The 27,222-nt window shown below is 47.2% G+C and overlaps 1 protein-coding gene across 1 annotated transcript in view; it reads left to right on the top strand.

The window, feature by feature from the left end:
• The window catches only part of CCNY (cyclin Y), a 206,122-nt gene that overhangs the window by 162,374 nt on the left and 16,526 nt on the right, over positions 1–27,222 (top strand). The window contains exons 4-7 of the mRNA XM_075550275.1: positions 14,781–14,881; positions 19,746–19,781; positions 23,687–23,744; positions 23,844–23,963. Coding sequence (XP_075406390.1) covers positions 14,781–14,881; positions 19,746–19,781; positions 23,687–23,744; positions 23,844–23,963 — 315 coding nt within the window. The remainder of the gene's footprint in view (positions 1–14,780; positions 14,882–19,745; positions 19,782–23,686; positions 23,745–23,843; positions 23,964–27,222) is intronic.

The following is a 27,222-nucleotide window of genomic DNA, read 5'->3' as shown; positions in this document are numbered from 1 at the left end:
ACCGGCCTTTCACTGGCCCCGAATAGCCGGCAGCGACTTACAGGATTATCGACAAAGAAGGTTGCTTGTAAAAGAATTATTACAGGTTTTACAGCCTGAAACCATTTGAGGATAAACCACTTAATTGGACAGCCAGTTAAACCAGGGTGAATTGTTCGGATTAATATTCTAATCAGCATCTGTGTTTGGATGGAGTCAGAATGAACAATTGCAGGGAAATGTACACATAGAATAGAAAGATACCTTTAGGTATTTTTTTGGAAAGCTTTTGTACAGTTTGTACTCTAAGTTCTGCTACAGTTTTGGCTTTGCTTGTTGTGGGTTTAGCTATTTGAACGGATCTTTTAAGTAAAATGTGAATGTGTGGTTCAGATGCCTGGAGACCTGAATCCTGTCACCAAACTCAGATCTCTTGGCTTCTCCCTTCACCTGAAGTTAGCAGTTGGAACTCACTCAGGTGCTCTTCAGGAGAGAGATGTGGAGACTGGCTTCTATGAAGGGTACACCTAAAAACCGAGTCTTACCCTTTGATCTCCTGTGACCGAAAATCAACGTGGTGGCACCTAACAGCAACAATTTGCAGGTCACACCCTTCTGCCAGCTACCTAGTGACAGACAACATACCCAAGGTGACTGGGAATGAGGTTAAGTGAGGTTAGACATACACATGCACCGAACTAGAATTGGTCAGGCGCCGAGTGGCCTGCCTCCTTTGCCATAGGTTTCACTCTGTCATGACAGAGCCTTCCCGAGCACGCCTTCATGCAAAACCGTCCTGCTTATCTGTGTCAGCATCGAGTGACAGCCAGAGCATCTTTGTGAGGAAGTAAAGTGACGAATGAGTGAGTTGCTTTTTATCAGCTCAGCACGAGTCACGTTGTCAGTTGAACTTGGACTCAAAAGAACTCTGCTCTGCCACCTGCTAATTGAATGACCTTGAAAATTCTGTAAGCCTCAGCTCTCTCAGCAGTGGTTCTCAATCTTCCTAATACCGCGACCCTTTAATACAGTTCCTTATGTTGTGGTGACCCCCCACAACCACAAAATTATTTTCATTGTTACTTCATCACTGTCATTTGCTACTGTTATAAATCGGGTGATCATGTGAATGGGTCGTTTGACCCCCAAAGGGGTCGAGACCCACAGGTTGAGAACCGCTGTTTAGAGGAAACCAAATGAAACAAACTCATGGCCACCGAGTCAGTTCCCACTTAAGGAATTCCCCAGAGTGTAAATCTTACAGGAGCAGACAGACCCATCCTTTCCCCGGGGCACAGCTAGTGGGTGTGAACCAGTACCTAACCCTCTGCACTGCCAGGGCTCCGAGGAAGGAATTCGTAGTTCCTGATCGATCAAACTCAAAGGAGCTCCTGGACCTGAAGGCAGTTTCTAATCTACGCCCCCTGCCATTCAGGCTTTTCCCAACTCCGAGGGCAGAGCCAGTCTAAGGCGGTGCCCTCCACAGGCACCCATGGTGTGATCTTTCGCCTGCAGAGCAGCTCGTGGGTCTGAACTACCAGCCTTTTGGTTCGCAGCACCACTGGGGCATCTTCTTAACTAGACTAGAGGAAGGGACTTCAAAAAGTTCATGTAAAAACGAGGCTGAAAGATGTAGATTTTTTTTTGAAACTCCCTTATATATCATTGTTAAATGGAGCTGGAGGTGAATTCAGTTTAATTTTTTAAGATCAGAACTAACGATTCTTTCTAGCATTTTGCATATGGATAGTTTTCTATAGTTAGATCTCAATTTTCTCACTTTCTAAGCCCCAGATTCCCTGGGAGGAGACTATTCTATTCATTCGAGTCCAGAAATACATCATTTAGGTTCCTGCTCCACAGTTCAGTTCTGAACTCATCTCTGCCTTGCCCCTGGAGCGAGGTCGGAGTAGCGCGCCTGTTCAAATTCTCCCTTTCCCGTGTAAGCCATAGCAGTCAGGAAATGAAGTGAGTCAGAAGGAGGGATGGATTTTTTAAACTCCTAACTCGTGTTCTTTTCCCTTCCCGGAGATGTATCCTTATTTTAAAAATTTTTAGTGAGCAGTTACTGTGTTTGCATAATAGAATATATTTGAATATACTTAATGAAGCTTCATATCCAGTGGTAGAAGAGAAGTAGGAGCCATTTCTGTAATAGTGTGAACATACGGGCTATTTAGTAGTGCATCAAAAATTCAACCTTTATTTTGAAATGCCCTTAAGCTTACAGATGTTCCCGCCTCACTAAAGACACGTTAGAAACGGGTTCTTAGACCACTCACTCACCTTCGACACACAGGATGTGGAGATGCATGAGAAGATGCAGTTTGCTCTCAAAAAATTATTATTTTCTTTATCAGAAAGTAGAAATGATTATGCATGTACAAAATTGCTGATCCGGATCAGAAGTTGGTGTCTTACGTCAGCTCCTTGGTGCTACCTTTGGGGGGGACTTTCTCTTTTTAAAAAACCCTTTCCCATTTCCTTCCTCACCAACCATCTTTCTTCACGTAATCATTCTCCTTATAACGTGTCCTAGCGGCTGCAAACACACGGTGGTAGAAAACATGTGGCCTTTGTACAGGTGCCTGAGTGCAGGAGTCGATGAACTGATGCTGGTTTCGAAGTTCGCTTTAGAAAACTTCGTGGTGCCTGTTCTGCGGGGGTCCCTGCCTCTGGAGCATCGCTCGTTGGTGTTTGGCAACTCGGCCAGCAAAAACTGCTGCCCCCATGCGCCTGGCTCTGGCGCTGCGCAGGTCCTCCTGGGAGCGGGGAAGGAACTGTGCTTGCTTCATGGTTTCTTGGTTCCGCACTGTCCTTCGCTGAGGGAAGAGGACACTGTTCCTGGTATGGCTGGACAGGCACACCGGCCCTTAGGGAGCCTCCACCCGCCCCGCTGGAGCCTTACAGAGTGGGAAGCAAACTAAGGAAGACCTGGGCTCTAAAGCAGGGGCTTCCAGAAGAGCCCATGAGAAGCAGGCTGGGACCCTTTGAAGGGAGGGGGAGGCTCCTGCCCCGCCCCCACCATCCATGTCCTCTTTCGCTGCATAGATGGGCTGTTTTTTTAATTCGTGGAGATAGTTCATTGTCTTTCTATTCTATTTTTCCATGAACTGTTTGAAGCGCCCTTCAGTTGTATTGTTTTAGAATGCGAGCACTGCTATAGCAGAAATACCACTGGTAGATCTCTTTAACTCACAGAAATGTGGTTCTCGGGGTTCTCAATGTGGGGGGACCCCAAGTCGCCACTCAGGGAGGCTTCTTTCTTGGGAGGAGTGGATTCCTCACTCCAATCTCTGTTTGAGTCTCTCAGGGAGACTCCCCTTAGCATCAGATCAGGGATGGGATGCCCCAGGGAGACTCCCCTTAGCATCAGATCAGGGATGGGATGGGATTGGGGGTGCTAATCTCCTAATCCGCATCACTGGAGGTCATTCCATGATTGCCGAACCACTGGGAATCATGGCCCAGCCAGAGTAACACAGAATTTAGCAGGGACATAATGTAACCAATGACATGTGCACAGTGGCCTTCAAGAAGCTCACAGGAAACTATCATTTAAAAAATATATATCTATATATTTTATTCAAGGTACCATTGTGGGGCTGAGCTGAGCATTGAGCCCCTAAACCTCCCAACTCAGCCTCTCCTCTCAGCCCCTCTATTAACTTTTAATTCCATTTTCCTCAGACTCTTTGAAGTCCCCTTGCGTGTGGGTGTACACGACTTATTTTTTTAATTGTTTGCCTCACAGAAAAGCTACAACCAGATTAATACAGGAAACTCTGATTTATCCTTTCCTCGGGTTCATCAGTTTATGTGTCTTATCACTTGGTAGGCTGCTAACCCCATGCCTGCAGTCCAGAACCACCAGCTGCTCCTGAGGAGGATGGCAAAGATTTCTGCTTTATAAAATATACTGCAGAGAGTCACAGTCTTTGACACCCACAGGGGCAGCTCTCTCCTGTCCTGTTGGGTCAATATGGTTTAAAATGGACTCGGTGGCAGTGAGCGTGAGTTTTGAATCATCGTCGTCACATCTGGGGGAATCATTTGGGAATGGGGCGTCTGTGTCATGCCTGCTAACCTTGCCCCCCGTGTCCCCTGGGCTTGATTGCCATCTTCACCTTCTCAGTTTTGCTCGGGGGCCTCTGGAGTGACGAGTGAAAAGAAAATAAGAATATGATTTTATAGAATTGTAACATTTTACCCAAGTCAAGAGCATAGCATTTATAAAATTATTGTGATTAATCCTCCTAGTTAAGGGACCACCAATATAATCAATAGAATTATTTCTCCCTTTCGTATCAGATTAATTCAGCATCGTGTGCCCCATTTCCTTCTCTTGCCCCTTCCTTCAATCTCCTGTAATCTGGGGCAGAACCAGTTCTTTGCCTTTCAAGACGTCGATATTTTTGAGGAAGAAAAGGCAGGATTTTGTTTTTCACAGAATGTTTCTCCATGTGGGTTCGTCAGAAGGACTCAGGAGAGCATTTCTAGTCTAGTCTGACATGCCACAGGGAATCCTCCCCTGCCCGTCTCAGGTGGTCTTCTCTGAGCCCCACAGCGTCCCTTCCACCACCCGCCGCAGGGTGCTGCTACTTGAGCCTTCTTGTTTATTTACTGGTCGTCTGTGGGAAGACACTTTACCAAGACACTTACTCTAGAATTCACATCGGTTGATAATTCTTCCCCGAACCAATCTTTATTATTATGCTTACAAAATGGTCAGTTTTGCATTTTTCAGGAGCATTCTGCTCCGTGGAGCTGCCTTCTCATCCCATCGCCTTTCTCCTGTTTGTCCTCCTCCTCTCCTTCCCTTTCCTTGAGCCGCTCAGCAGCCATGCACCTGTCTTCAGCACGGACTCAGGGGTTTTAGTTTATCTCAGCGTTTCATTATCTTGATATTTCCATTATACTACAGTTGACTCGTGGCAGCCTTTTAAAACTGGTTTTTTGTTGTGATATGTGTCCATTTTTCTTCTTTCTTTCAGCACACTTTTGCTTTCTTAACACAATAAGACAATTCAGACTCATGTTGTATCTCCCCCGATTCTGTGCTGGAATGAGCAGTTTCTCTATGGAGCCATGATTTTTTTTTTTTAATGGGAAACAGTATTAGAAACCAAGGTCCAGGCACTCTGTGTGCTCTTTGCTACTGGGGTGTCTTGTGGAAGCAGTGAGGAAATGCGCAAATACCGTATATACTCCAGTATAAGCCAACCCAAATATCAGCTGAGGCACCTAATTTTACCACAAAACGGCATTAAAACTGTGCTGAGAGACTTGGCTTCTACAGTTTACATAACAGAATCATGACTTCATACTGATGCCTCCATTTTCCAATCCCACAGAGTGCTTTCTGCCTTTTGCTTAGGAATATTTTTCCTTATTTTGCCTTCTGTAGAAGACCTGTAAAACAATTTTGCTGGGTATGATTTGCATATCATAAAAATGTACCCCTTTAAAGCATACAACTCAGTGACTCAGTATATTCACAGGTTTTTAGCCAGTACTGCATTAGTTTTATAACATATTTATCCCACATTCCTGAGTAGCCATTCCCCATTCCTCTCACCTCCAAGCGCCTGGCAAGCACACATCTACTTTCTGCGCATAGATTTGCTGTTCTGCACAGTTCACATGGGTGCGGTCATCCAGCATATCACTGTTTATGGATTGCCTTTATTCGCTTAATGTAGTTTTCAAGGTTTACCCATGTTATAGCACATTCATTCTTTTTATTATTTAATAACAATTCATTGTCGTAATATGCATTATCTATCCATTCTCCCGTTGATGGACGTTTGGTTTGTTACAACCTTTTAGCTATTATGACTGTGTTGCTATGAACGTGCATACACAAGTTTTAGTTTTTATTCTCAGGAATGAAATTGTTGGATCCCTTGGTAATCATATATTTAATATTGCGATGAACTGCCAAATAATTTCCCAAAAATGGCTTATGTTCAACACCCCTCCCCAACACACACACATTTTATTCAATTTGTTGAGACTATACAGAGCAAAGCATTAGCCAATTTGATAGCTTTTGTACCACAGTTTAGTGACGTTGGTTACATTGTTGGTGTTGCGTAATCGTTTCCACCCCTTGTCTGAGTTGTTCCACCCGCCATGACTTAGACCCACGGACTCCTCAGGCTCCTAGCTGCTCTTTCTCATTGCAATTGTCAGTTTGATCTCGGAGCGAGAGTTCTTGTGGGAGCAGAATGCCCAAGGCGAACACTTTCACGAGTTAGCGACACTGCATTTTGGTTTTAAGAAGCCTTCATGGGCTTCTTTGGTGTAAGGTGTAAAGATTATTAAGGGCAACAGTTTGAAGAGTTGGTGCACCCATTCTCTGTGGTTCTAGAAAGTCTGGAGTCCATGAGAGTTAGACATTTTGTTCTGGAGTTTCTTTCTGTCTTCTGGATTCTTCTATGTAATCTTTTGCCAGGCATCATCCAGTTCTTCTGGTCTCGTGGTAAAGGGAGCAGTTGTTCGTGGGGCAATTAGCTACACAGTCCATGCGCTCCTCTTGTTGCTGCCTCTCCCTTCTCTGTTGCCCCAAGTGAATAGAGACCAGTGGTTGTGCCTTGCATGGCTTACTGCAAGTTTGTAAGACCCTAGGCACTACACATGAACGAGGAGTTTTTCTATTTTTAATATTTTATTTGTTTGCAGATTTATGAATTTTATTTCAAATTCTGATCTACAGTTTTGTTTTACTTCATTTGTATATTTTTTAAAAACCCAAACATTTCCAAGACAAATGATCCTCTGGAACTAGTAGCATTTGGATCAATATAATCTTTCATAGAGAAATTTGAGAGCATTTTATTTAATAACAACTTGGCATATAGCAAGGGAAACGTATCGCAGGGGTTAAGCAGCCTTAATTCTGATTATTCTCATACTTCTCTGCTTTATGGTGTGGCCAGGCTACTGAGTCTCTTGGTATAGAGCCAGTGGTTCTCAACCTTGAGAATGCTGTGACCCTTTAATACAGTACCTCGTTGTGGTGAACCCCAACCATACAATTATCTTCATTGTTCATAACTGCCATTTTGCTGCTGTTATGAATCGGGCGACCCCTGTGAAAGGGTCATTCGACACACACCCCAGGGGTCGTGACCCACAGGTTGAGAACCGCTGGTGTGGCGCTTTACTTACACCACCTGCCTCACCTGCACCGTAGCTTACTTACAAGGAGACTTCAGAAAGTTTGTGGGAAACTTCCATTATCTTCCAGTGATGCTTTCCATGCATACATGGTAATTAAATGAAGGCCCTCCAAAAGTTTGTGTCGTGCAAATACTTGGCGTGCTTTAGTTGAGGAAGAGGCGCTCTCACAAAACAGAACAGAGGAACCCGAACGGCTTACACTCTGGGGCAGGTGAAATCGATTCCTGAATCTTTTTAAAGGGCAAATGGAAAATGTTAAGATCTGCAGTTGGATTAAACCTTCACCTTTCTTCACCCCTTCACCTTACTCCTCTCATTGGAATCAACTCATTTCCCACCCCATCCTATGCCCCAAACCACAGCTTAGAGAAGATTGGATCACACGTAGCATTCAGGAAGTGGAGCTACAAAAGCAAAGGGGATCTTTCTGGAAAACCAGCCTCTACTTCTTGCACAGCTGCAGGAAGACCTCAGGCAGCGGTAGGAGAAGCCTCCTGAGGGACTGGTCCACGACACCCCAGCCCAGCAGGCTCTGGGCCTGCTGAGCAACACCTCTGTCTCCTATGAGGCTGGTCCTTAGAAAGGTTCCTGGGTTTTACTTCCCAACCAGAATGATAACAAGAAAGAAGTAGTTCTCAATGTCGAGTAATTGTGTGGAACCTTAAGGAAGCTAAGATCAAGCCCGTGTTGACCTAAATTGTGAACTTCATTATTTTGTAGTGAAAGCATACATTCACAGTAGAGACTGAATTTTCTCCTCAGATTTCATTTTCCGAGTCTGTTCTTGAATTTCCACGTTGGTTTATTTTTCCACTTTCATATAGGAATGCCTTTGCCACTCTGTTCTTACCCGCGGCTCTTTGCTTCATCTGCCATTCAGGGCTGTCCTTACGTTAAACACTTGGCCCAGCTAACGGCTGTTCAGTTTTCTTTTCACTTTCCACAATAGTACCCTGAGGCTAAAGACCCAAGGGGGTTCGGTCTGTCACCTGTCTCCTTGTCTCCTTCGCTCTCCATGTAGTTGAGAGGCGGTGGGAGCTCATCTTTGTATGTACAGATGGTCTTCTGGCGAGGGCTCTGGGTTTGCATGGTCTTTGGAAGCTCACAGCCTGGACGGGAGTCTGGCTGTCTCTACCATTTATTCATGTTGTGAATTTGGGTATAGATTATTTTTGTTTCCTTGTTGCTACAATGATGTGTACAAACATGATGTTGATCCTGCCTGCACAGGGCGTAGTAAGTGTTCACTGGGAAGTAATGGGGTGGAGGGGGCCAGTGCTGGGACTCAGTTTCTTCTTTCACATCTCCCTGTGCTCTGCCCAGGCATGCTCTCCACACATCAGGCCGTCAGAGAATTTTACATCAAGGAATGCCTTTCACACCTCATTTTCCTGTGCTCTTAGGAAGCAGCATAGAGGCCTGCTTTCCTATCAAGGTCATGATTTGCTTTCAGTACCTTTTTGGAGGGAGGGAGGAAAAGAGAGACAGGGAGAGAGATAGAGATATATATATATAGTAGTTCTATGTCAGTGGTGATTTCATTTTGGGCCATTTCACTCTGTACAGAAGTAGAAAGCCTCCTTTTTCTCTCGTGGAGCTACAGATGGGTTTGAACTGCTAAACTTTTGGATAGCAGCCTAATGCGTAACCACTGTCCTATGAAGGGAAGTTCTTCTCTGCCCTGTTGGGTCGCTGTGATCAACTCCATGGCAGTGAGGTGTTGAGTTTCAGTGCCATCTGCTCCTTTATCTGGACAGTTCTTGGTAAAGCCTATATAACTAACTATAGAGTCAAACATCTCCTTTTCAAGTCAAACATTGCTTTACGATATTTTCTTTTATGTACGTCTAAAATGTTACATTTAAGCTTAAGAAAACCACCCCCCCAACTTGCACGTATACCAAGAGCAGTCATTCAAGCAGAATAAGGGTACAACATGACTCGCAATCAGGAAATTTGTGCATCAGGGTTGTATTATCTCACCAGACTCCTTCAGTCTGTACGCTGAGCAAGTAATCCAAGTCACTGGACAAGAAGAAGAAGATTGTGACCTCAAAGTTGGAGGAAGACTCACTGAGGACTTGCACAGTATTCAGGTGACACAGCCTTGCTTTTTGAACACGGAGAGAATGTTAAACAATTGATGAAGACCAAAGACTACAGCCGTTCCTCTGGATTGTGCTTTACCAGAATGAAAACAGAAATCCCGCAAGCGGACCGTTGAGCAACGCCAGGAGAAATGAGGCGCCCCCTGAGGTGGTCGAGGACTTCACTTGGCTTGGAACTGCAGTCATCGCACATGCAAACCGCAGTCGTGAACTCAAGGAAGGTATTGCACTGGACACACTGGCTGCAAACCACTTCCCTCTTTAAAGTATCACAAAGCAAGGATTCCACTCACCCCCAAGCAAGCCGTGTTCATCCAGCTCATAGGTGCGCAAAAGCTGGACAGTGATCGAAAAAGACCGAAGAAGAATCTGTGCTTTCCAATTAAGGTTTAGCATACTGAATGTGCCACAGACTTCGAAGAAGGAACCACTCTGTCTTGGAGAAGTACCGCCAGAGGATACTTCGTAGAAGTGAGGTTGGTGAGACTTCATCTCACATGCTTTGGACATGTTACCAGTAGGGACCAATTTTGGGGGGAGAAAACCATGAGGCTCAGTAACTACAGAGTCAGCAAAAGAGAGACCTCCAGGGAGAGAGTTGACACAGTGGCTGCAACCGTGGAGTCAAGCACAGCATCGGCTTGAGAATGGCAGCAGACTGGACAGTCTATGTTCTCTGTGCACAGGATCGCCGCGAGACACACCTGACTTGGCAGCACCCAATAGCAACAACACATTGCTTTCCTACGTCAGGTGTGTTCCTAAGTAAATACTGCGTAACACTTCCTGTGTGCTCTCCCGGCTCTGAACACTTTGCGGGTACCCACTTCTCGTAAGGAACCCAGTGAGGTCTGCGAATCTCACGTTCATTTTTCCTTACGCAGAAACCCAGGTGTTGAGATGGGAGACTGAGTCACTGCCCAGGTCACCAGCTGTTATTCCTTGAGTTGGGATTTACAACCGAGAGCCATGGCTGTGCCTGTCTTCCTCAGCACGCGTGCCGCTGTCTCCCCTGGGCAGCACCTTTGTTAGAAGACAGCCACGACCCACACCTCCCGCGAGGCACCTCTGCACCTTCTCGCCCATGTTGGTGCATGCTGATTTTCTACAATCACGGGATAATGAAAATGCTGGGCTCCTATGGCATTTTGACCCAAACTAAGAACTACTTGCACACTGAGTGTTTAGTAAAAACATTTAATTCGTGAGACCGTTGATCAGTGAGCAGATAATATTGATCTGATAGTCTGAAGGCAGTGCTTCAGAGGCGAAACCTGCATCCCTTAAGACACGTGTTGGCTACCACTGCACGGGCTGTGTCCTGGCCGCCTGCCCCCCGTCTCCCCGCTAATGTGTAATCCTGAGAGGGACAGTTCAAAACCAAGCAACCCTGCGATCCTGAGCTTTTCTGGTAGCAGGGGTTGGGCAGTTTAGGACTCTACCATCTGAGTTTCGGCCCAAGAGAAGTTTTCAACCGGACGAATTACATACCCTTGACATGCAGCAAGTGGGCTCGGATTGCCCAGATGGTGCTCAGAGTGAGCTGCCCCGAAAACAACAACAGAAACGGTTACGCTTTAGTACCTAGAATGGTCCTTTACTTTGGAAATTATTAAATAGTGGGAATCAACTTAATGATTGAATTTCCAAGACTCAGTTGCCGTTAGGTGCCACCCAGTGGGTTGTGACCCTTAGTGACCCTGTGCACAGTGGGATGAAACACTGCCCAGGCCAGCGCCGGCCTCACAGCTGCTCCATGCGAGCTCGTTGTTGGGGCCGCTGTGTCCATTCTTCTAGTCAAGGACCGCCTTCCTTTCTCTGCCACTCTGCTTTTCCAAGCTCGGGGCTCCTGCAGAGCCCGGTCTCCTGATAACGCGCCCGGAGTACTTGAGATGAAGAAGTCCGGCCCTCGTGGCTTCTAAGGAGCCTGTGGCTGTACTTCTTCCAAGACAGACCGTGTGGTTCTCTCAACAGCCCAGGGCACTTTCAGCGACCTTCTTCGCAGGAGGAGGTGTAAAGAATGTGGAAGCAGAACTATTGTCTTGCAGTGAACGGAGGACTTTGGGAGTACCCAGACTCCCAGCGCAGGAGATCCCGTGCGTGGCTTTATCCCTTGGTAGCGCTGGTTCTGAGCTGAAGCTTTCTAACCCTTATGGGGTTGGGTTGCCTGTCCTGAGGGATGTTTAGGAGGTTAGCTAATAAAGACAAGCTCGTGGACCGAGGCGGATGTAAAAGTGCCCCAGAGGGTCCCTCATCATCATTCCTTCCAAGGACCTCATGGCTTCTATTTCCTAAGGAAAACTACTTATTCTTAACGGTTCCTGTGGTAGCACTTTAATCTCCGCGGAATTTGAGTCAGAGGAAATAGATGAAATCCCACATGAAGTGTAAGTAAATTAGTATCCCTTTGTTTTATTGTTAATAAGATTCCTAAGAGCATCCCATAGCTCCTAAAATTCATCGGCACATCTGTCAAGTGACTAAATTTTCACGTAGCAAATAGGTGGTGTCACTTGAGGTTTTTAGTGCCTGTGGCAGATTCTGCACCTGCGGGAAAATTTCCATTAGGATTTTTAAACTTGCCACTCATACTAATGGTTATTAATAGTTAGGAATTTTTAACGTCTCTCGTGTGATGTAACTGTGCTTGCCAGGTGAGCTTAAAAAGAGAGAGAGAGAATTGTTTTTAATGCCTCGAGTTTGCTTTAATGAGAAAGAGGGCCGTGATTCATGGATGTGGAAACACCTTGTTTAAAGGTTAACCTTAGTTATAACTTGAACTTTACTCGGCCTTCCCCGCAACCTTTCCTTCCACAGACACACAACATCTATATTTAGGAAGTAAAGTCTCAGAAATGGCCTTGTCTGTGGAATTTCCTAAGTTTGGTTATTTTTTCTCTTGACCCACATACTTTTGAAGTCAGGCGCTGGGGAGGGTCACATGTTTAGGTAGTGCAGTGCCCTCTAGCTGCCATTGAAGGAACTGGATCCCCTACCCCAACCAGTGAATTTCTGTTTATTATTTGGCTTTTAAGAGGAAGGCTGAGCATGGTAGTGTGACAAGAGTAAAGTAAAAGGAATTAGAGGAAAGAACTAGGAGGCAAATGGGCATTTGTAGAGGTCTAAATAAAGGCATGTACATATGTAAATATATTTATATATGAGGATGGGGATGCATATACTTATAGGTTTAGTATTAAGGTAACAGATGGACATTGGGCCTCCACTCAAGTACTCCCTCAACTCAAGAATACTTTGTTCTATTAAAGTGCCATTTCATGATGTTCACCTTCCCGACACAATTGCTGAAGACAAAGAGGGTGCATAAGCAAAAGTGATGAAGAAAGCTGATGGAGCCTGGCTATAAAAAGATATAGCGTCTAGGATCTTAAAGACTTGAAGGTAAACAAGCAGCCATCTAGCTCGGAAGCAACAAAGCCCACATGGAAGAAGCATGCCAGCCTGTGTGATCACGAGTTCTCGAAGGGATCAGGTATCAGGCATCAAAGAACAAAAAATCAAATCATTGTGATTGAGTGGGAGTGCAGATTGGGGACCCAAGACCCATCTGTAGGCAACTGGACATCCCCTTACAGAAGGGTCGTGGGGAAGAGACGAGCCAGTCAGGATGCAGTGTAGCAACGATGAAACATACAACTCTCCTCTAGTTCCTGAATGCCCCCCCCCCCATCATGATCTACCCAATTCTTCTACTTTACAAATCTGGTTGTCCAGAGGATGTACACTGGTACAGATAGGAACTGGAAACACAGGGAATCCAGAACAGATGATCCCTTCAGGACCAGTGCTGAGAGTGGCGATACTAGGAGGCTGGATGGAGGGTGGACTGGAAAGGGGGAACCAATTACAAGGATCTACATGTGACCTCCTCCTTGGGGGTTGGACCACAGAAAAGTGGGTGAAGGGAGTGGGTAAGATATGACAAAATAATTTATAAAAAATCGAGGATTCATGAGGGAAGAGGGGAGTGGGGGGGGGAGGAAATGAGCTAATACCAAGGGTTCAAGCAGAAAACATTTTGATAATGATGACGACTACAAATGTGCTTGACACATGCATGCATGTATGGACTGTGAGGAGTTATATGAGCCCCTAATAAAATGATTTTTTTTAAGAGCAGGTTGTTTAGAATATGGTTTTTAGATCTCTCAGGCTGAAGTAATGAGGAAGATATTTGGTCTCTAAGTAGCATTGTGAATAACTGGGGATGTAGTTGGTTTCTAAGTAGCATTATGGGTAACAGGATTTAGTTAGAGATGGACAAGTCAGGCCAGCGATTTTCACATCCCCAAGAGGTGTATGTGAAAGCTGGACATTGAATAAGGAAGACTGAAGAAAAATCACTGCATTTAAACGATGGTGCCGGTGGAGAATACTGAAGCTACCACGGATTGCCAAAAGAACAAACAGATCTGTTTGTTCAGCCGTCATGGTCCTTAGACGCCAGGATGTTGAGACTCTGTCTCACGTCCTTTGGACATGCTGTCAGGAGAGACCAGTCCCTGGAGAAAGACATCATGCTTGGTAAAGTGGAAGGGCAGTGAAAAAGGTGGATTGACACAGGCTGCAGTCACAGGCTCAACCAAGGGGACAGATGTGAGGACGGCACGGGACTGGCTTCTCCTTCTGTTCAACTAGGGTCGCTGTGAGTCAGAACTGACTCGCCGGCACTTACCAACAGCAAGAGGCTGTTTGCTGAGGATGGCACGTGGGTCTGCAACGCGGCCCCGGCAGGTGGCAAAACGACTTTATTTCAGATTACTTGAATTCTTTTTCTAGCTTGCAAGTAAGTATTACATCTATTTATGGCAATTGGATGGCGTTAGTTTATAATTTACGTTATTACCTTTACCAGCACCTTTCAGAAGTAGCTCTCAGGTCTGCAGGTCTCCCAAGACCACACACTAGACTCCACTGTAAGGTCTCCCGTGCGTTGTGCTCCCAAAGCACCCAGCTGTCCTCCTCTTAGGGAAGCCTTTTGCTCCCAACAAAGGAAAACTTCATCTTTCCTTCTCCTGAAAAGGAGATCCCAAATGAGCATCGGTTGCACCGTGCCTCGTCTTCAAGCCAGCCATACGCCCAAAATGGGTACACGAGACCCTTGTATTGATCGCAGTGTGTGCAATCAGGATGCTCCCTTCGTTCTGGGCTCTCTTTGGCATTGAGAGCTGAACTCCAAGTTCACACAGTGCCCAGGGCGGAGGGTTCTTAGCAGCCAGCAGGAGACTCTCTGGTGGTCGAGGACAACAGTTTCTTGTTGCCCTGATGAGGGAGGCTTGGGACCAGGGGTGGTGGTGCCGACCCCTGTGTGGAAGAGGGGATTGCATTGTGTGAATGCAGTGTGCTGTATTGTTTTTGATGTTATGAGCAGTTCTTGCTAAGATGTCTTTCCCTCTATGTTCCGGCCTTCAGAGGTGGGGGAGGGGGGTCCTTGGAAGGAACATGAGCCCTGTCTAACTGTCCTTCTTGTTGCCCATTGTTTTCTAGCATCCTCCAGGACAAATAGCAAGGAAATACAGCTCCTGCTCCACTATCTTCCTAGATGATAGCACAGTCAGTCAACCAAACCTCAAGTATACAATTAAATGGTGGGTATCATTCTTGTTTCGCTGAATGGTTTGCTCCATCACTTAACCCGGTGGCAATGCTGGTTGGTTATGGGCCGTGGGAGCGGTACCATGGGGAAGAGGGAAACCAGGGACTGTTCCGGCAGCCTGTCTAAAAAGTAACTTTGGTCTTTGAAATGTGGCTTTATCAAAACACTTGATTGTATTATCACTTACATAAACGAGCAACAATCCTAATTAAGCGATGACTTAAGATGCATGTGAGCTCTTTCTGCTCTGGCCTGGTTTGCGGAGGCCACTAGTGCCGTTCTACGAGGCTTTTGCTTTCTACCTAAGACGAGGCTACTGTTGTCACAAGAAGCCCTGATGTCTGTAGTGGTGACACATTGGGCTGTTAATCACAAGATCAGCGGTTTGAATCCACCCACTGCTCCTCAGGAGGAAGTTGAAGCTCTGTGCGCCCCCAAAGATGTACAGCCCCCCAAACTCACAACACACAGTTCTAGTCCGTCCTACGAGTTTGTTTTAAGTCAGAATTGAGTCGATGGTAGTGTGTGAGACTGGTCACAGTTTAAGGGTCCGAGCCGCAGGAGAACGCTGGCATGGCAAGTGGAGAGAATGGCTGGGAGTCAAGAGATCTGAGTTCTAATCTTGGCTTTGTCATTAGTGGGGGTGGGGGAAGGGGCCCTTTAGTTTCTCTTTTTAAAAATAGGGTAAGAAGAAAGAAGGGATCTCTGGATAACATCCACTTCCCTTTGGGGCCCTCGGCTTTCTTATCGAAAGCTGGGATGTAAGGGGGAGGCAGGGTCACATTTCCTGTGATCTTATCACTCACCCAGGGATCAGCACCCCCAGAAGCTGTCAGAGAACACTCGGTGAGCCTGGGGCCTCTGGTAGGCAGCCTAATTTGGAGAAATCTAGGGAATACTTCTCTCTCTACCTGTTTAACCAAGTGTGTAAGTGCTGGCATGTGTAATGAGCTTAATAGGCACTAAGGATTCTTTAATCTCATTGGTGGGGGCGGGGGTGGTAGGCATTTAAGGGTCAAAGTCTTCTTTTAAACACGTGGGCTCTGCTACGGAGCCTCTTGTGGGCACAGCAGCTACTGCAGGCAGGAGGGAGGAGTAGCCGCTGGGACGAGGCTGTCTGTGTCTGAGCACTGCCCTTCGGTCCTAGTGGCAGCAGTTTTCCCAGATCTGGATGGAGGTGGGCCCCTCCCCTCAATACCTCCATGTCGACAGGCGTTACATAGTGAGCAAGCATACACCCAAGCCGTCTTGAGAAGGCTCCTGGGGAGAGGTTTGCACAGTAGCCCCACAAGGGCCTTGTCTGTGTGGTTTGCTGGAGCCACTTACATACCTCGGGGCCCAAGTTTCCTGCTGGGACAGCGGTACAGCAACTCGGAAGCGTTTTTTGAGACAAAGTCTTTAGCAGTTGTGGAAGCAAAGCAGAAAGCCCCAAAGAACTGTGCACCATGCCCGCCCACCCTGGCATCCGCTCCAGCTTGAAACAGCACGGAATGAAAGCTGTTCGCGTGCCCTTCATCCTGGAATCTGGCCTCACAGGAAGGGTGCACAGTAGAGCCAATGGCTGCGTCGCTCCGAGTGGCGGTCAGAGCTGTGAACACCTGATCCCTTGACCACTTAAAATCACCACTGCTTGGGACTTCCTTAGGAGCCCAGGCCGGGAAACTAGGGTGGCAACGTGATGATCCAGGCATTGACCGTGGAGCCAGCAAGCACGTGGAACTCCTCGGTGCGCTTCTATATAAGCCGGCACTTCTCGGGGGAATCTCCAGGGGAGCTGTGAGAGGAAGACTGTCTGGCTAGAGTTCCTGAGTAAACGGATCCGCTAGAGACTGCAGATTTGGATTTTCCAAAGCTCCTTCGGAGATTCTAATGGACAGCCACCGTTGGGAGCTGCTGCCCTTCCTGTCCTTCACTCAGCGGTCCTGTTGCTTTAAAAAGCATCCTCCTCTTTCCGATGCACATTTGGGAACAAGGGGCTGGCAGGGCGGGTGTCCAAGGGGAGAGGTACCTTCCGCATCTTGCCTCACGCCACAGCTTGGTTCCGATCGTGGAGCTGAAAAAAGAGCGACTCGACATGCTGTCAGGCCGAGTGAGTTCTTCAGCTGGACGCTGAAAGCGGAGACCCAGAAGAAAACTGGGTGCGAGGACATGAGTAGGGCGATGCTAACTAAGCCCATGGGCTAGCTGACTTCAACATTTTGCCTAATGCTGACTCGAAACCAGAGAACCCACAAACCCACTGCCATCAAGCCCATCTTCACTCATGGGAGCCCTGGGGGTGCAGGGGCCAGGCGCACGGCTGCCCCAAAGGTCAGGGGTTCAAAGCCACCAGCTAGAGAAAGGCGAGTACAGCCATGGAAACCCTATGGGGCAGTTCTGCTCTATCAAACAGGGTCACTGCCGAGCAAAGGAGCCCTGGTGGCCTGGCGGATATCAGTTGAGCCACTGTGTAAGAGAATGATGACATTTACTGCTCCCATCGGGGCTGACCGTGTCAGAGACCCACAGGGGCGGATGTACTGCATCCCGCAGGGGCGCTATGAGTCAGAACAGACCCTGTGATGGTGGCGGTGGTATTTTGAGGGAGTGCCTAGCAAACGGAAACCTAATCTTCATTTCATGCTTTCTCTGCCTCCCCTAAATCCAAGGCCCTCTGTGTCCTCCCAAGACTTTGGAACTGATCCTATAGTCCAGCCTCATGGCCACGAAGTGGCTCGAGCTCTCACAGAGGTCAAGAGCCTCGCGAAGTTCAGTCTCGTCCCTGGCTGGGAAGGACGCTGATCTTGGGGCCCTGGGGCGTTCATGGAATCTGCAGGAGCCAGGCTTCTTTAGATGAAGTTATTGACGGGGAATCACAACAGTAATAACTCCTGCTTTAGAGCTTTATATTTGAAATAATGCTTTTATCCGTCTTATCTCATTCGATAATAATAACAGCTCTCTAATGTAGAGGCTGTCTCCTTCTAGTTTTATAAACGAGGATATGAAGGCGCCGAGAGGAGAGTGAACTCCATTAAGGGAAGGGGCTAGATTTGGAACCCAGCTCGCCTGCCCCCCAGCCTGGTGGGTGATGCTCCTCCATCCTGCTGCCTCAGGGGGAAGCAAGACCATTTGCTTTCTCAAGCACTCAAAGAGATTAAACAACTCACCGCCCTGAACCCAGTCCTACAAAACCTTCCATTCAAACCTGACGTTAGTTTAGAAAAGCAACCTTGACAGCCTGCTGATTCAATGGCTAAAGCAGTAATTTCCCCTGCTTTCCAGAGGCAGTGCGCAGTAGAACAAGAGGGCACAAACCCATTACGCACGTGGGACATTTCTGGGACCTCGGGCCTTGACCCTTAGTTTTCTCGTTTGTAAAGTAGAGTCCGTACTGCCTGTCTTCTGGGTCGGGGCTGCGAATGTAGGGAAACACGTATGAAGCCATAGCACTAGTCTCATCCATCCTAAAACCCTTCCCCGCCATCGCAAGCCTTTCATTGGAGCGGATGCTGGTTTCAAGATGGCGTGAGAAATGGTGAAAGGTGGTCATTTTCCCATGAGGAATTTTAACACTGAGGCCCACTCCTTTGAATGAGTAGGCTTGACTCGGAAGGACGGGCTTTATCCTGTGACGGGGAGATGAGCCCTTGGGTGCCTCTCAGCGCGCTCACTCGTGATCTGTTGTTGGTGCCCCAGAAACAGATGACATCCCCCCACCCACCCAGCCACTGTGCCGAGCCCGTCAAGACCAAGACCCGCTGCTGTCATGAAGTCAGTCCAGACCTAACACGTGCAATATGGTCCAGCTTCTTCACAAAATTATGAAGGAAAACTAAACTAGTGGAAGGACCGCATTCGCCCAGTGAACCTGAATGAATAACTGCCAAGTGGATAGGTGACTAAAGGAACTCAGGCTGAGGCAGGGAGGGCAAGAGTGCTTTTCTCCACTTGTCCAGTGGGGGAACATTTTCTTGGAATGTGAAAGGTGAGTGTAAGCTAACACGCAGTGTCAAGAGACCCTGGTGGGAAAGTATTTATCTGCAGGGATGTTAGAAACAATATCCGTCAGTAGTAGGGAGGGAGTGTCAACAAATTGGTCAATACCATATGATGGAATCCACTCAGCCATGTAAAGTCATGTCTTGAAGATATTAGAGTGGTAATAAAAGTGCTAGTGTAATAATAGGCTGCAAACCTATTTACATGGTGTAATTTATTGATACGACAGATATTTATAATTGAAGCTAATAGTTCCCTTTGGACAGAAGGATTGTTAATCTTTCTATAGTTTCTAGAATTTCTACAATTACTATAATGTGCTTTATAATCAGTATTTCATAAAGAAAATATCAGGGGAAGGGGACATCTCATAAAGTCAACTCTTCTAAATCATAAAATATAATACAAGGCAGTGCTACAAACAGAAATTACAGTACCATTTCAGCAAATGCATGGGTCAGTTGAATGGATTGCCAAGACTTGATTTAAGAGCGAAAGTATGAAACTGGTATGATTCATTATTTGTATGTGTAAGCCACTTATAAAGAAACCACTAATCTTTTGAAATCGTAGGTAGTAAATAGAAGGTTTCTAAGGGTGTCTGATTTGTACTACCTGGTTTTTAATATAGTGTCGGTATGCAACACAGTCTCTCTCAGCAGTTCTGACACCGGCATGCCTGGAGAAGGTTTCATGATGCGGGGGGATGTGTAGCAGAGTGGTTTGCTTTTGTAAACGTCTTTTCATGAGCAGTTTTTTGAATGCAGTGGGACTGATGCAATAGCTTGTTTGCCTTTTCTTATAAATATCTGTGATAATTGCGTAAGGTCTTATTATGCTTATGAAACATTGAATTCCTGCATTTTATTTTACAGTGTAGCTCTCGCAATATATTATCACATCAAAAACAGGTATGTGGCAGATGCATTTTTCACTAGTACATCACAGCTTATTGTATATTGTTTTTCTGATTTTTACCCCTTATTTGTAGTTGCCAGGCCTTTGAACTTTATATTTCTCTAGCCCATAGTTTTAAGACGGTCTATAGCTAGTTTAATTTGCCATAACATGACAGGTAAGTGCTGAACTGCTTCTGAATTAGCGGAAACCACGTGGGTGTTAGTGACTGGCGCCATCAAAATGGAACAAGATTTAATAATGTTCCTCTATTTCTTCTTCACTGCTTATCTTCTGTGTTACCTGTTTAAATGTATTCTATAAGATTCAATTCAAAAACTATTGTGTGCAACTTTAGCACACACCAAAAAAAAGTTTGATTTACTGTGAATCCAGTCGAATAAATTTAGAGATAAATTGAGATGTAAGCTAAATGGAAATGATTGGGTCTGGTGATAATTCCGTAAAGTAAAATGCCCACTAAAGCCAGGGATCATAAAAAGAGATGAACTCGACTTGAAACAAATGTTTTATTTCAAACCATGTAAGAGCATGTTGATTTGTCCACTGCAGCATCAGGGCTGTCTGCTTCCGGCACAGGGCCCTGATTGTGGCAGACCAAGGTTGGGGGTGGGGGGGGTTCTCTCTTTCCTTATATATTTTCATAAGCCACATCTAGAATGCATTCTTTGTAAATCACGAGGAAAAATAGAGACACGGAAGTCTGTGAACCAATCTGAGTGTAGAATCCCTCAAGTCTCGACAGCACTCCATCAGTAGCAAGCCAGCCTATGCGGTGCCATGGTCAAGTGCGCAGCTGCTGATAACCACAAGATGGGTGGTTCAAACCCGCCAGCTGCTTCAGAGGGGAAAACTTGACAAGATAGGAAACCCAGTGGGGCAGTTCCACTCTGCCCTAGACGTTTGCTGGGAGCCAGAATTCACTCAGTGGCACACAACAAACAACAACCAAGTGCAAAGTAATTTTTCCAGTGTGTCACGTTTAGTGTGGCCTTTTCAACACATGTATCTTGGTTCTCATGAGAACAAGACCACTCTTTATAGCAGTTCTATTTTATTGATAACTGTAATGTTTACATGTGTTACATGGTTATACCAGTACAACAGGTAGAAACTAGTGTGGGAACAACAGAGCCACCCTCTCAGTGAGTCTAGACCTCCTTGCCTGGGAACAGAGCCCCTGAGCTTAAAAGCGAGTACCAGCTAGCCCCAGGTGGTCTGCAGGTGTGACTGACCTTAGAGCTGTCTGAAGATAGGGTGGAGTATCAGGATGGGTCAGTTCAGCGAAGGGTAGATGGCAGAGCTCCTAGTCAGCTTTGTTGGGTGGGGGACACATACCTGGAAAGGTGTTTTCTCTATCATCATTGGCTAGCACTTGAGAATTTTGGATTTAAGAATTTAGAACAGGTAGTGTAGCTTTGAACCTTAAAACAGCACAGCACCGGTGAGAGAGAAGATTTTTTACTTACTGCTTGTTTTTGTCATTGGTTCTCACTCTTAACATGCTTGAACCTCAAGACACAATGGAAATCCATTGAGGAAAGTAAGCTATGAAGCTCTCAGGCCAGTTTCATGTTAGCATCTCTCAGAGATCATAGACTATCGTAGATCTCAAAGTTAACCTGGCCATGCACCCCAAACCTGCCGCCGTCAGGTCAATTCTAACTCAGAGACTCTGTTCGTGCTTCTGAGCCGTTCTCTTTATGGGAGCAGGCAGCGTCATTTTTTATCTGCAGAGTGATCAGTGTGTTTGATCCTCTGACCTTGTGGTTAGCAGTACAATGCTTACCCAGCATTGCCACAGGCCTTCCAGCTTAGCTGTAGCTGATGATACTTAAGCAGCTGCTATGGCCATTCTAGGCAGCCCTGTTGGCCCCAACGACATGGCGATTCAAACGCACCAGCCGCTCCTGCCGGAGAACGGTGAGGCTGTCTGCCCCGCAAAGATTTACCGTCCAGGAAACCCTGTGTAGGTGTCACTGTGAGGCCCAGCCACTTGATGGCAGTGGGCCTGGTATCTGGATGGCTGCTCTGGTTAGTTCTTTGTGTGCATTATCTCATTTGACCCTTAGGAAAAACTCCACTGGGGATGTTAACAGGCAGGGAAACGAAATGATTTTCCAAAGAAAACACAAGGAGTCAATTAGGGAATTATGATGTGAACCCACACAATACACTCCCAAACCTTTAATCTCTTGCTCTGCTGGGTTAGTGGTGATCAATTCCACTAAAAGTGAGGGGAAAGGACTAGTGGAAGGCCAAATACAGGAGGGGATTTCATAAATAAGCACAGCTGCTCGTACAGAGCCTGCTGGAGTCTTGGGGACGGGAGGGCTCAGCTGACAAGCTGCCCTGCCTGGTGGCTTCCTCAGTGGTCATTCCTGCTGGCAGAGGGTTGCAGCTGGCTGTCCGGACAGAGAGCATGCTCCGCATCAGGGTGCATCATGTGGTAGGAGTGAGGACACAGGTCACTTCTCAGAGGACGCACTTTGTTTCCAGGGCCATTTCAGCCCAGGTCTTAAGTCCTCGTACAGTGTCTGCACCTGCGTGCTCAGCCTTACAATGATTGCTGGGGCCTGTTTCTCTAGAGGGGCTGCATGACTTTCCAGGGCCCCTCACTCACTCGTCCGTCCGCAAACCTGAGCCGGGCTGCCTGCCGCAGCCAGTGGAAATCTTGCGGAGGGTGGGAGTGAGGTCACGAACCAGCTGTTTCCTGCTCGTCAGGGTCACTGTAAGATACAGGCAGTGTAAGCAGACGCTGTTTCCAGGTGCAGTGCTCAGGTCCTGCCTGCCGAGACCTGCTTGGCTCCTTGGCTGCCTTAGTCGGTGTAGGGGGAGCCAGGGAGCTCAAGGGGCTGGGGAAGGGCTGGAAGCATGTTCCTTGTGGCCAAGGTCTTTGTAGAGCCCTGGCCGTGTGGTGGGTTGGCATTGGGTAGCTCATCTCAAGACCAGGTGTCACAGGCCCACAGGGGCCCTCCTCTGTCCTGTAGGCTCGCCGAGAGTCAGCATCCACTTGATGGCAGTGCCTTTATGGTTTCCCTTCTGTTTCTTTTTGTGGCCAATCTCTTTCCTTCTTTATTCTCAAAGTACATTTATGGAGTGGAAATCGGAGCGTTTGTCAGGATGCCTGTGCCTTCGAGATAGGTCTGTCGCCTTCCAATCTCCTTATGTGGCACGGAAGCACAGGCCCAGCCTGGCAGCCGATTGTCTGAGATGACCCAGGATTTGGTTTTTAGTGGGAAATGTTTAGGTAAAGCCCTGTTGGCATGAAGCAGATGAATGGGGAGCTGCTTGCCGCTGGTGAGAAGCGGTTGGCCCCAGACACTGCTTCTAGGGAAAACCCCTCCCCTAGAGGGTTCCACCAGTCTCTCCTTTATAAGCCCCCCAGTTCACTTTTCCTTATGTCCCCTCTTGACGTCCAGTACAGAAATGTGAAGCTCATAGTGAAGTGGTCGAATTGCATGTTGTGAAAGTTTTAAACTAACGTCGTGGACACACTTGGTGTTCATAGCTTTGGACACAGTTCCTACCAAGCACCAAGGTCGCAGCGACTTTAAACAGACCCGTGACCTTTGCTCAGAAGCACGATGCGAAAGAAATTTAAGTCACTTAAGTAGATTTGGGTCATTTGAAAAGCAAACCGTGATAGAGCTAGGGTTTTACCTAATTGCTTCAACGAGGTGTGGTCATGTCCATGGACTAGTTCAGTAAATAGGGTTTGCGTGTTACTTCCGAGGAAAAGGGGTTACTATTCACGAGTACCTGATGGCGGATGGCACATGTTGCGCTGCCTTCTGTCATCTGGAAATGCATTTCCATCGGAAGATATTTTTGTTCTCTTGACAGACGCTCATTCTTGCAGAAAATAAACTCCATTCTGTGTTATTTTCCCCACCAGGGACCCAGATGGAAGGATGCTCTTAGACATTTTTGACGAAAACCTTCACCCTCTCTCGGTAATCTCCACCTCCTCCTCGTCTCTCATGAGATTGTTTCGTGGTTTCTCTGTTGCTCGTAGTGAGTGACCGGCCATCTGAAAATGTTTCCTTCCCCAGAAATCCGAAGTGCCGCCCGACTACGACAAACACAACCCAGAGCAGAAACAGATTTACCGGTTTGTACGGACACTGTTCAGTGCTGCCCAGCTGACGGCGGAATGTGCCATTGTCACCCTGGTGAGCGCCGAGGGTGGGACTGCTCAGTGCATGGGACGCCCTCAGGGAGGGGCCCTCTCCCCCTACCCCACGTGCCCCTCCCTGGTGCCCTACAGATTCTGCTTAAATGTTGCCTCTTTTCCTGGAAGAAGGAATCAGCCCCAAAAGGGCCATTTCTCAAGTCACGTTCACATTGAAACCCATAAATCCTGGAGGGTTAAAGACAGGTAAGTGCACCTCTTGGGCTGAGGGGCCACCTCCAGTAGCATCCCAGGCTGGTTCCTGGTGCGGATTTTCTCCAGAGGTTTTCATGCATGGCCAGGATATAGCGCTGACTGTAGCAAGGATCCATGTACTGCCAGCTTCAGCTTTGTGGTCTTCGTAGAACTTTCATGTCTGTAATATATTCAGAGACAACTCGGAGGCAATTTACACTTTAAGATTAGAACGGGAACAAAAAAAATAACAAAATCTATAGTGCTTAGTTTGATTCTTAAGACTTTTTAGGTCAAATCTCGTTTGGGAACTGGATTTGAGAGTGGAACCCATTGTCACCGGAGCTTCTTTTATTGTGTGTAGCTCAGATTGGCAGCCAGCTCTGCGGTGTACTCACGAGTACCTGTCTGCCCTGGAGAGGAAGAGGCCATTCCCTGTAGCTTCCAGGGAGAGCGTGTGTCTAGTGGAAAGCTTGCAGGTGACCGGGGCAGTATGGGTTTCTGCCCCACTAGGAGCTCTGTGCTCCTCCTCCTACCGACACATTAGTAAGCAAGCCTGGGTGTGTTTATTCTTTGATCCTGGTCGTTCTTGTCCCTCATTGAACTTCATGACACCTGTGGGTAGAGCGGACCTGCAACAAGTGGTTATTCGTGAGTGACTTGCAATGATCGTAGGTTCTTATAGCCCAGCTTTGTTCCCCAAAGGACTCCAAGGTCCTGCAGAAACATACAACAGGCACCTAAGGAACTTGGATTGAAGGGTAAAACTGTGGGTCAGATTTAATATGAATCCATCTTAAAATAGGAACGTTTTATTTTGAAGCTGCTGTAGATAGAATTTGGAGCAAACCTGGTAGATGCAGTAGTTGACGTACTGGACTGCTAGCCAAAAGGCCAGCAGTTTGAACTCAGCAGCCGCTCCATGGGAGAAAATGAGACTTTCTGCCCATTAAAGATTTACAGCCTCAGAAATCCCAAAGGGGCCAGGGCAGTTCTAATCTGCCCTGGAAGGTTGCCATGAGTTTGAATCAACTTTTGAAGGTGGTGACTTCAAGTTTGAACAGGTGGAATTTTATTTTAATCACTAAATCTTCAGATCCTAAGAAAATTATGACCTGATAGCGATGCAGTGTTCTGTCTAACGTGAAGAAGGTTGATATCATGTGGGTGACTGGCTAGCATTTAACTCCCAGCAGTTCGCCCAGCTTCCTCAGAAGCCCCACGAGAGCATCTGAAGTGCTTCATCATCTGTCGGCACAGAGGGGCCATGTCTTCCGAGTGCTAGAGGAGTGGCTCTGGCCACTTCTGTGTTCTTCCAGCGTGGTGATGGAGCAGGGTGTTGGGGTGTGCTTGTCTGAGTTGCACGGGCTCCTGTTCGCCGCAGCCTGGAGATGAGCCACGTCGGGCTCCCACACATTGATTGGGTGGCAACCGCAGACCAATTCTCAGCCAACCGCTGGTTGCCTCGACTGAGAGTCAGCCTGTTTGCCTGCAGGGAAAAGACACACAGATGCCCGCTCTGAGAGCAAGAACCTTGTAGGACTCTCCTGCCCTCCCATGTGCCCTAGAGCTAGAAGGCGCCATCAGCATGGGTCTGGTCTAGAGTTAACAGAGATACTTTCATCTCTGCCTTGCTCTTGGGCACACACTTGCCCCAGAACCTCTGCTGTGCAGGAGCTGGTAGGGGAGGAAGCCGGGAAGGACGACTGTTAGCTCTGTCCCTGCTGCCCACCAGGAGAGACTGCAGCCTGCTGCTTGTCCCAGGACCTCTGCTGAGCAGGAGCTGGTAGGGGAGGAAGCCGGAAGGACGGCTGTTAGCTCTGTCCCTGCTGCCCACCAGGAGAGACCGCAGCCTGCTGCTTGTCCCAGGGCTTACAGGCTCCTTAGTAGCTGGAACCCAGTTAGCCTGCAGCAGCTAGTCCGTGGCTTAATTAACTCATTTTCAAAATAGTAGCTAAGCACCACTAGATTTATTTTCTTAGCATTGCCTTACATACTAAAAGGCCTCCTACTGTTAATGACAGGGCAGGAAATTAAACCAGAGGGTGAGGTCATTCAGTTGCACCTTACTGAGTTATGTTACACCTTCACAAGGGCCACTGTATGACATTCCTGGCAACAGCAATGGAGAAGCCAACACCATTGTGGTCAGGTGGGCAGGGGGCCAGAGCTTCCGGCTAACCGTGTCTGTGGCCCATCATTTCTCTCGAGGGTTACCTGAGCTGTGTTGTGCTCAGAACCAGGTATTGAGACCTGCTTTAGTCCCATGTGGTAGTTGGATGACAAAAAGAAAGCTCACCTCCTGTCTGAATCAGGGATCTGTGCCTGTAAGCGTCAGACAAAGGAGCCCAGGCTCAGGGGAAAGTTGGTGTCAGAGGCAAGAGGCTCTCACGTTTCTCTTGTATTCTAGGATTGCAAGGCCGGTCAGGCCCACAATGAAGTCAGGGGCAGGCCTGGTCCCTTTAGTCCACCTCATCTCAGCCCTGCTCTCCTGTAGGTTTTCATCATTCATTTGCAGGCTGATGTTCACTGATTTAGGATCGGACATGCTGGAAAGTAGCTGTCCCAGCCCTGACTTCCCATTCCATCCCAGCTTTCCATTCAAGAGTCAGCGTTGACTAGCGCCGTCTCTGCTTTAAGTCCAGAGTTTGAACAGGGGGGTGGATTTTGATGGGCGTTCTGTATGTTTTGGTATATTATTGTGTCACTGTCTTTTTTAAAATAACCTTTGATTATAGAAGATTTTTAGTGTCACAGGAAGATACAGAAAGCTCCTACTATCTCCCTTCTGTTAGTAGCTTACATTTGTGCAAAAAAATAATCAATAAGGGTTAGCACAAGCACGATCCCATGAGGTGGAGCTTAAATATGCTCCAGATGTTCACTGTTTTGAAAATGCTGTGCCGTTCCATGGTCTCCGCCTCGTTGCTCTCTTGTAAGTCAAGGAAACGGCTCAGGAAGGTGTCCAGGCTGGCAATCCCCAAATCCAAAGTTCAGACTCGGTCTGGAGGATTCTCCTGATGAATACCAATGTTGGCCACGCAACTGAATGCACCTGGACTCGC

Source organism: Tenrec ecaudatus, chromosome 5, assembly GCF_050624435.1.
Source record: "Tenrec ecaudatus isolate mTenEca1 chromosome 5, mTenEca1.hap1, whole genome shotgun sequence".
In the NCBI taxonomy this organism is placed as follows: Eukaryota; Metazoa; Chordata; class Mammalia; order Afrosoricida; family Tenrecidae; genus Tenrec; species Tenrec ecaudatus.
The sequence above is the reverse complement of the archived record's forward strand: the minus strand, read 5'-3'. Positions and strand labels throughout refer to the sequence as shown.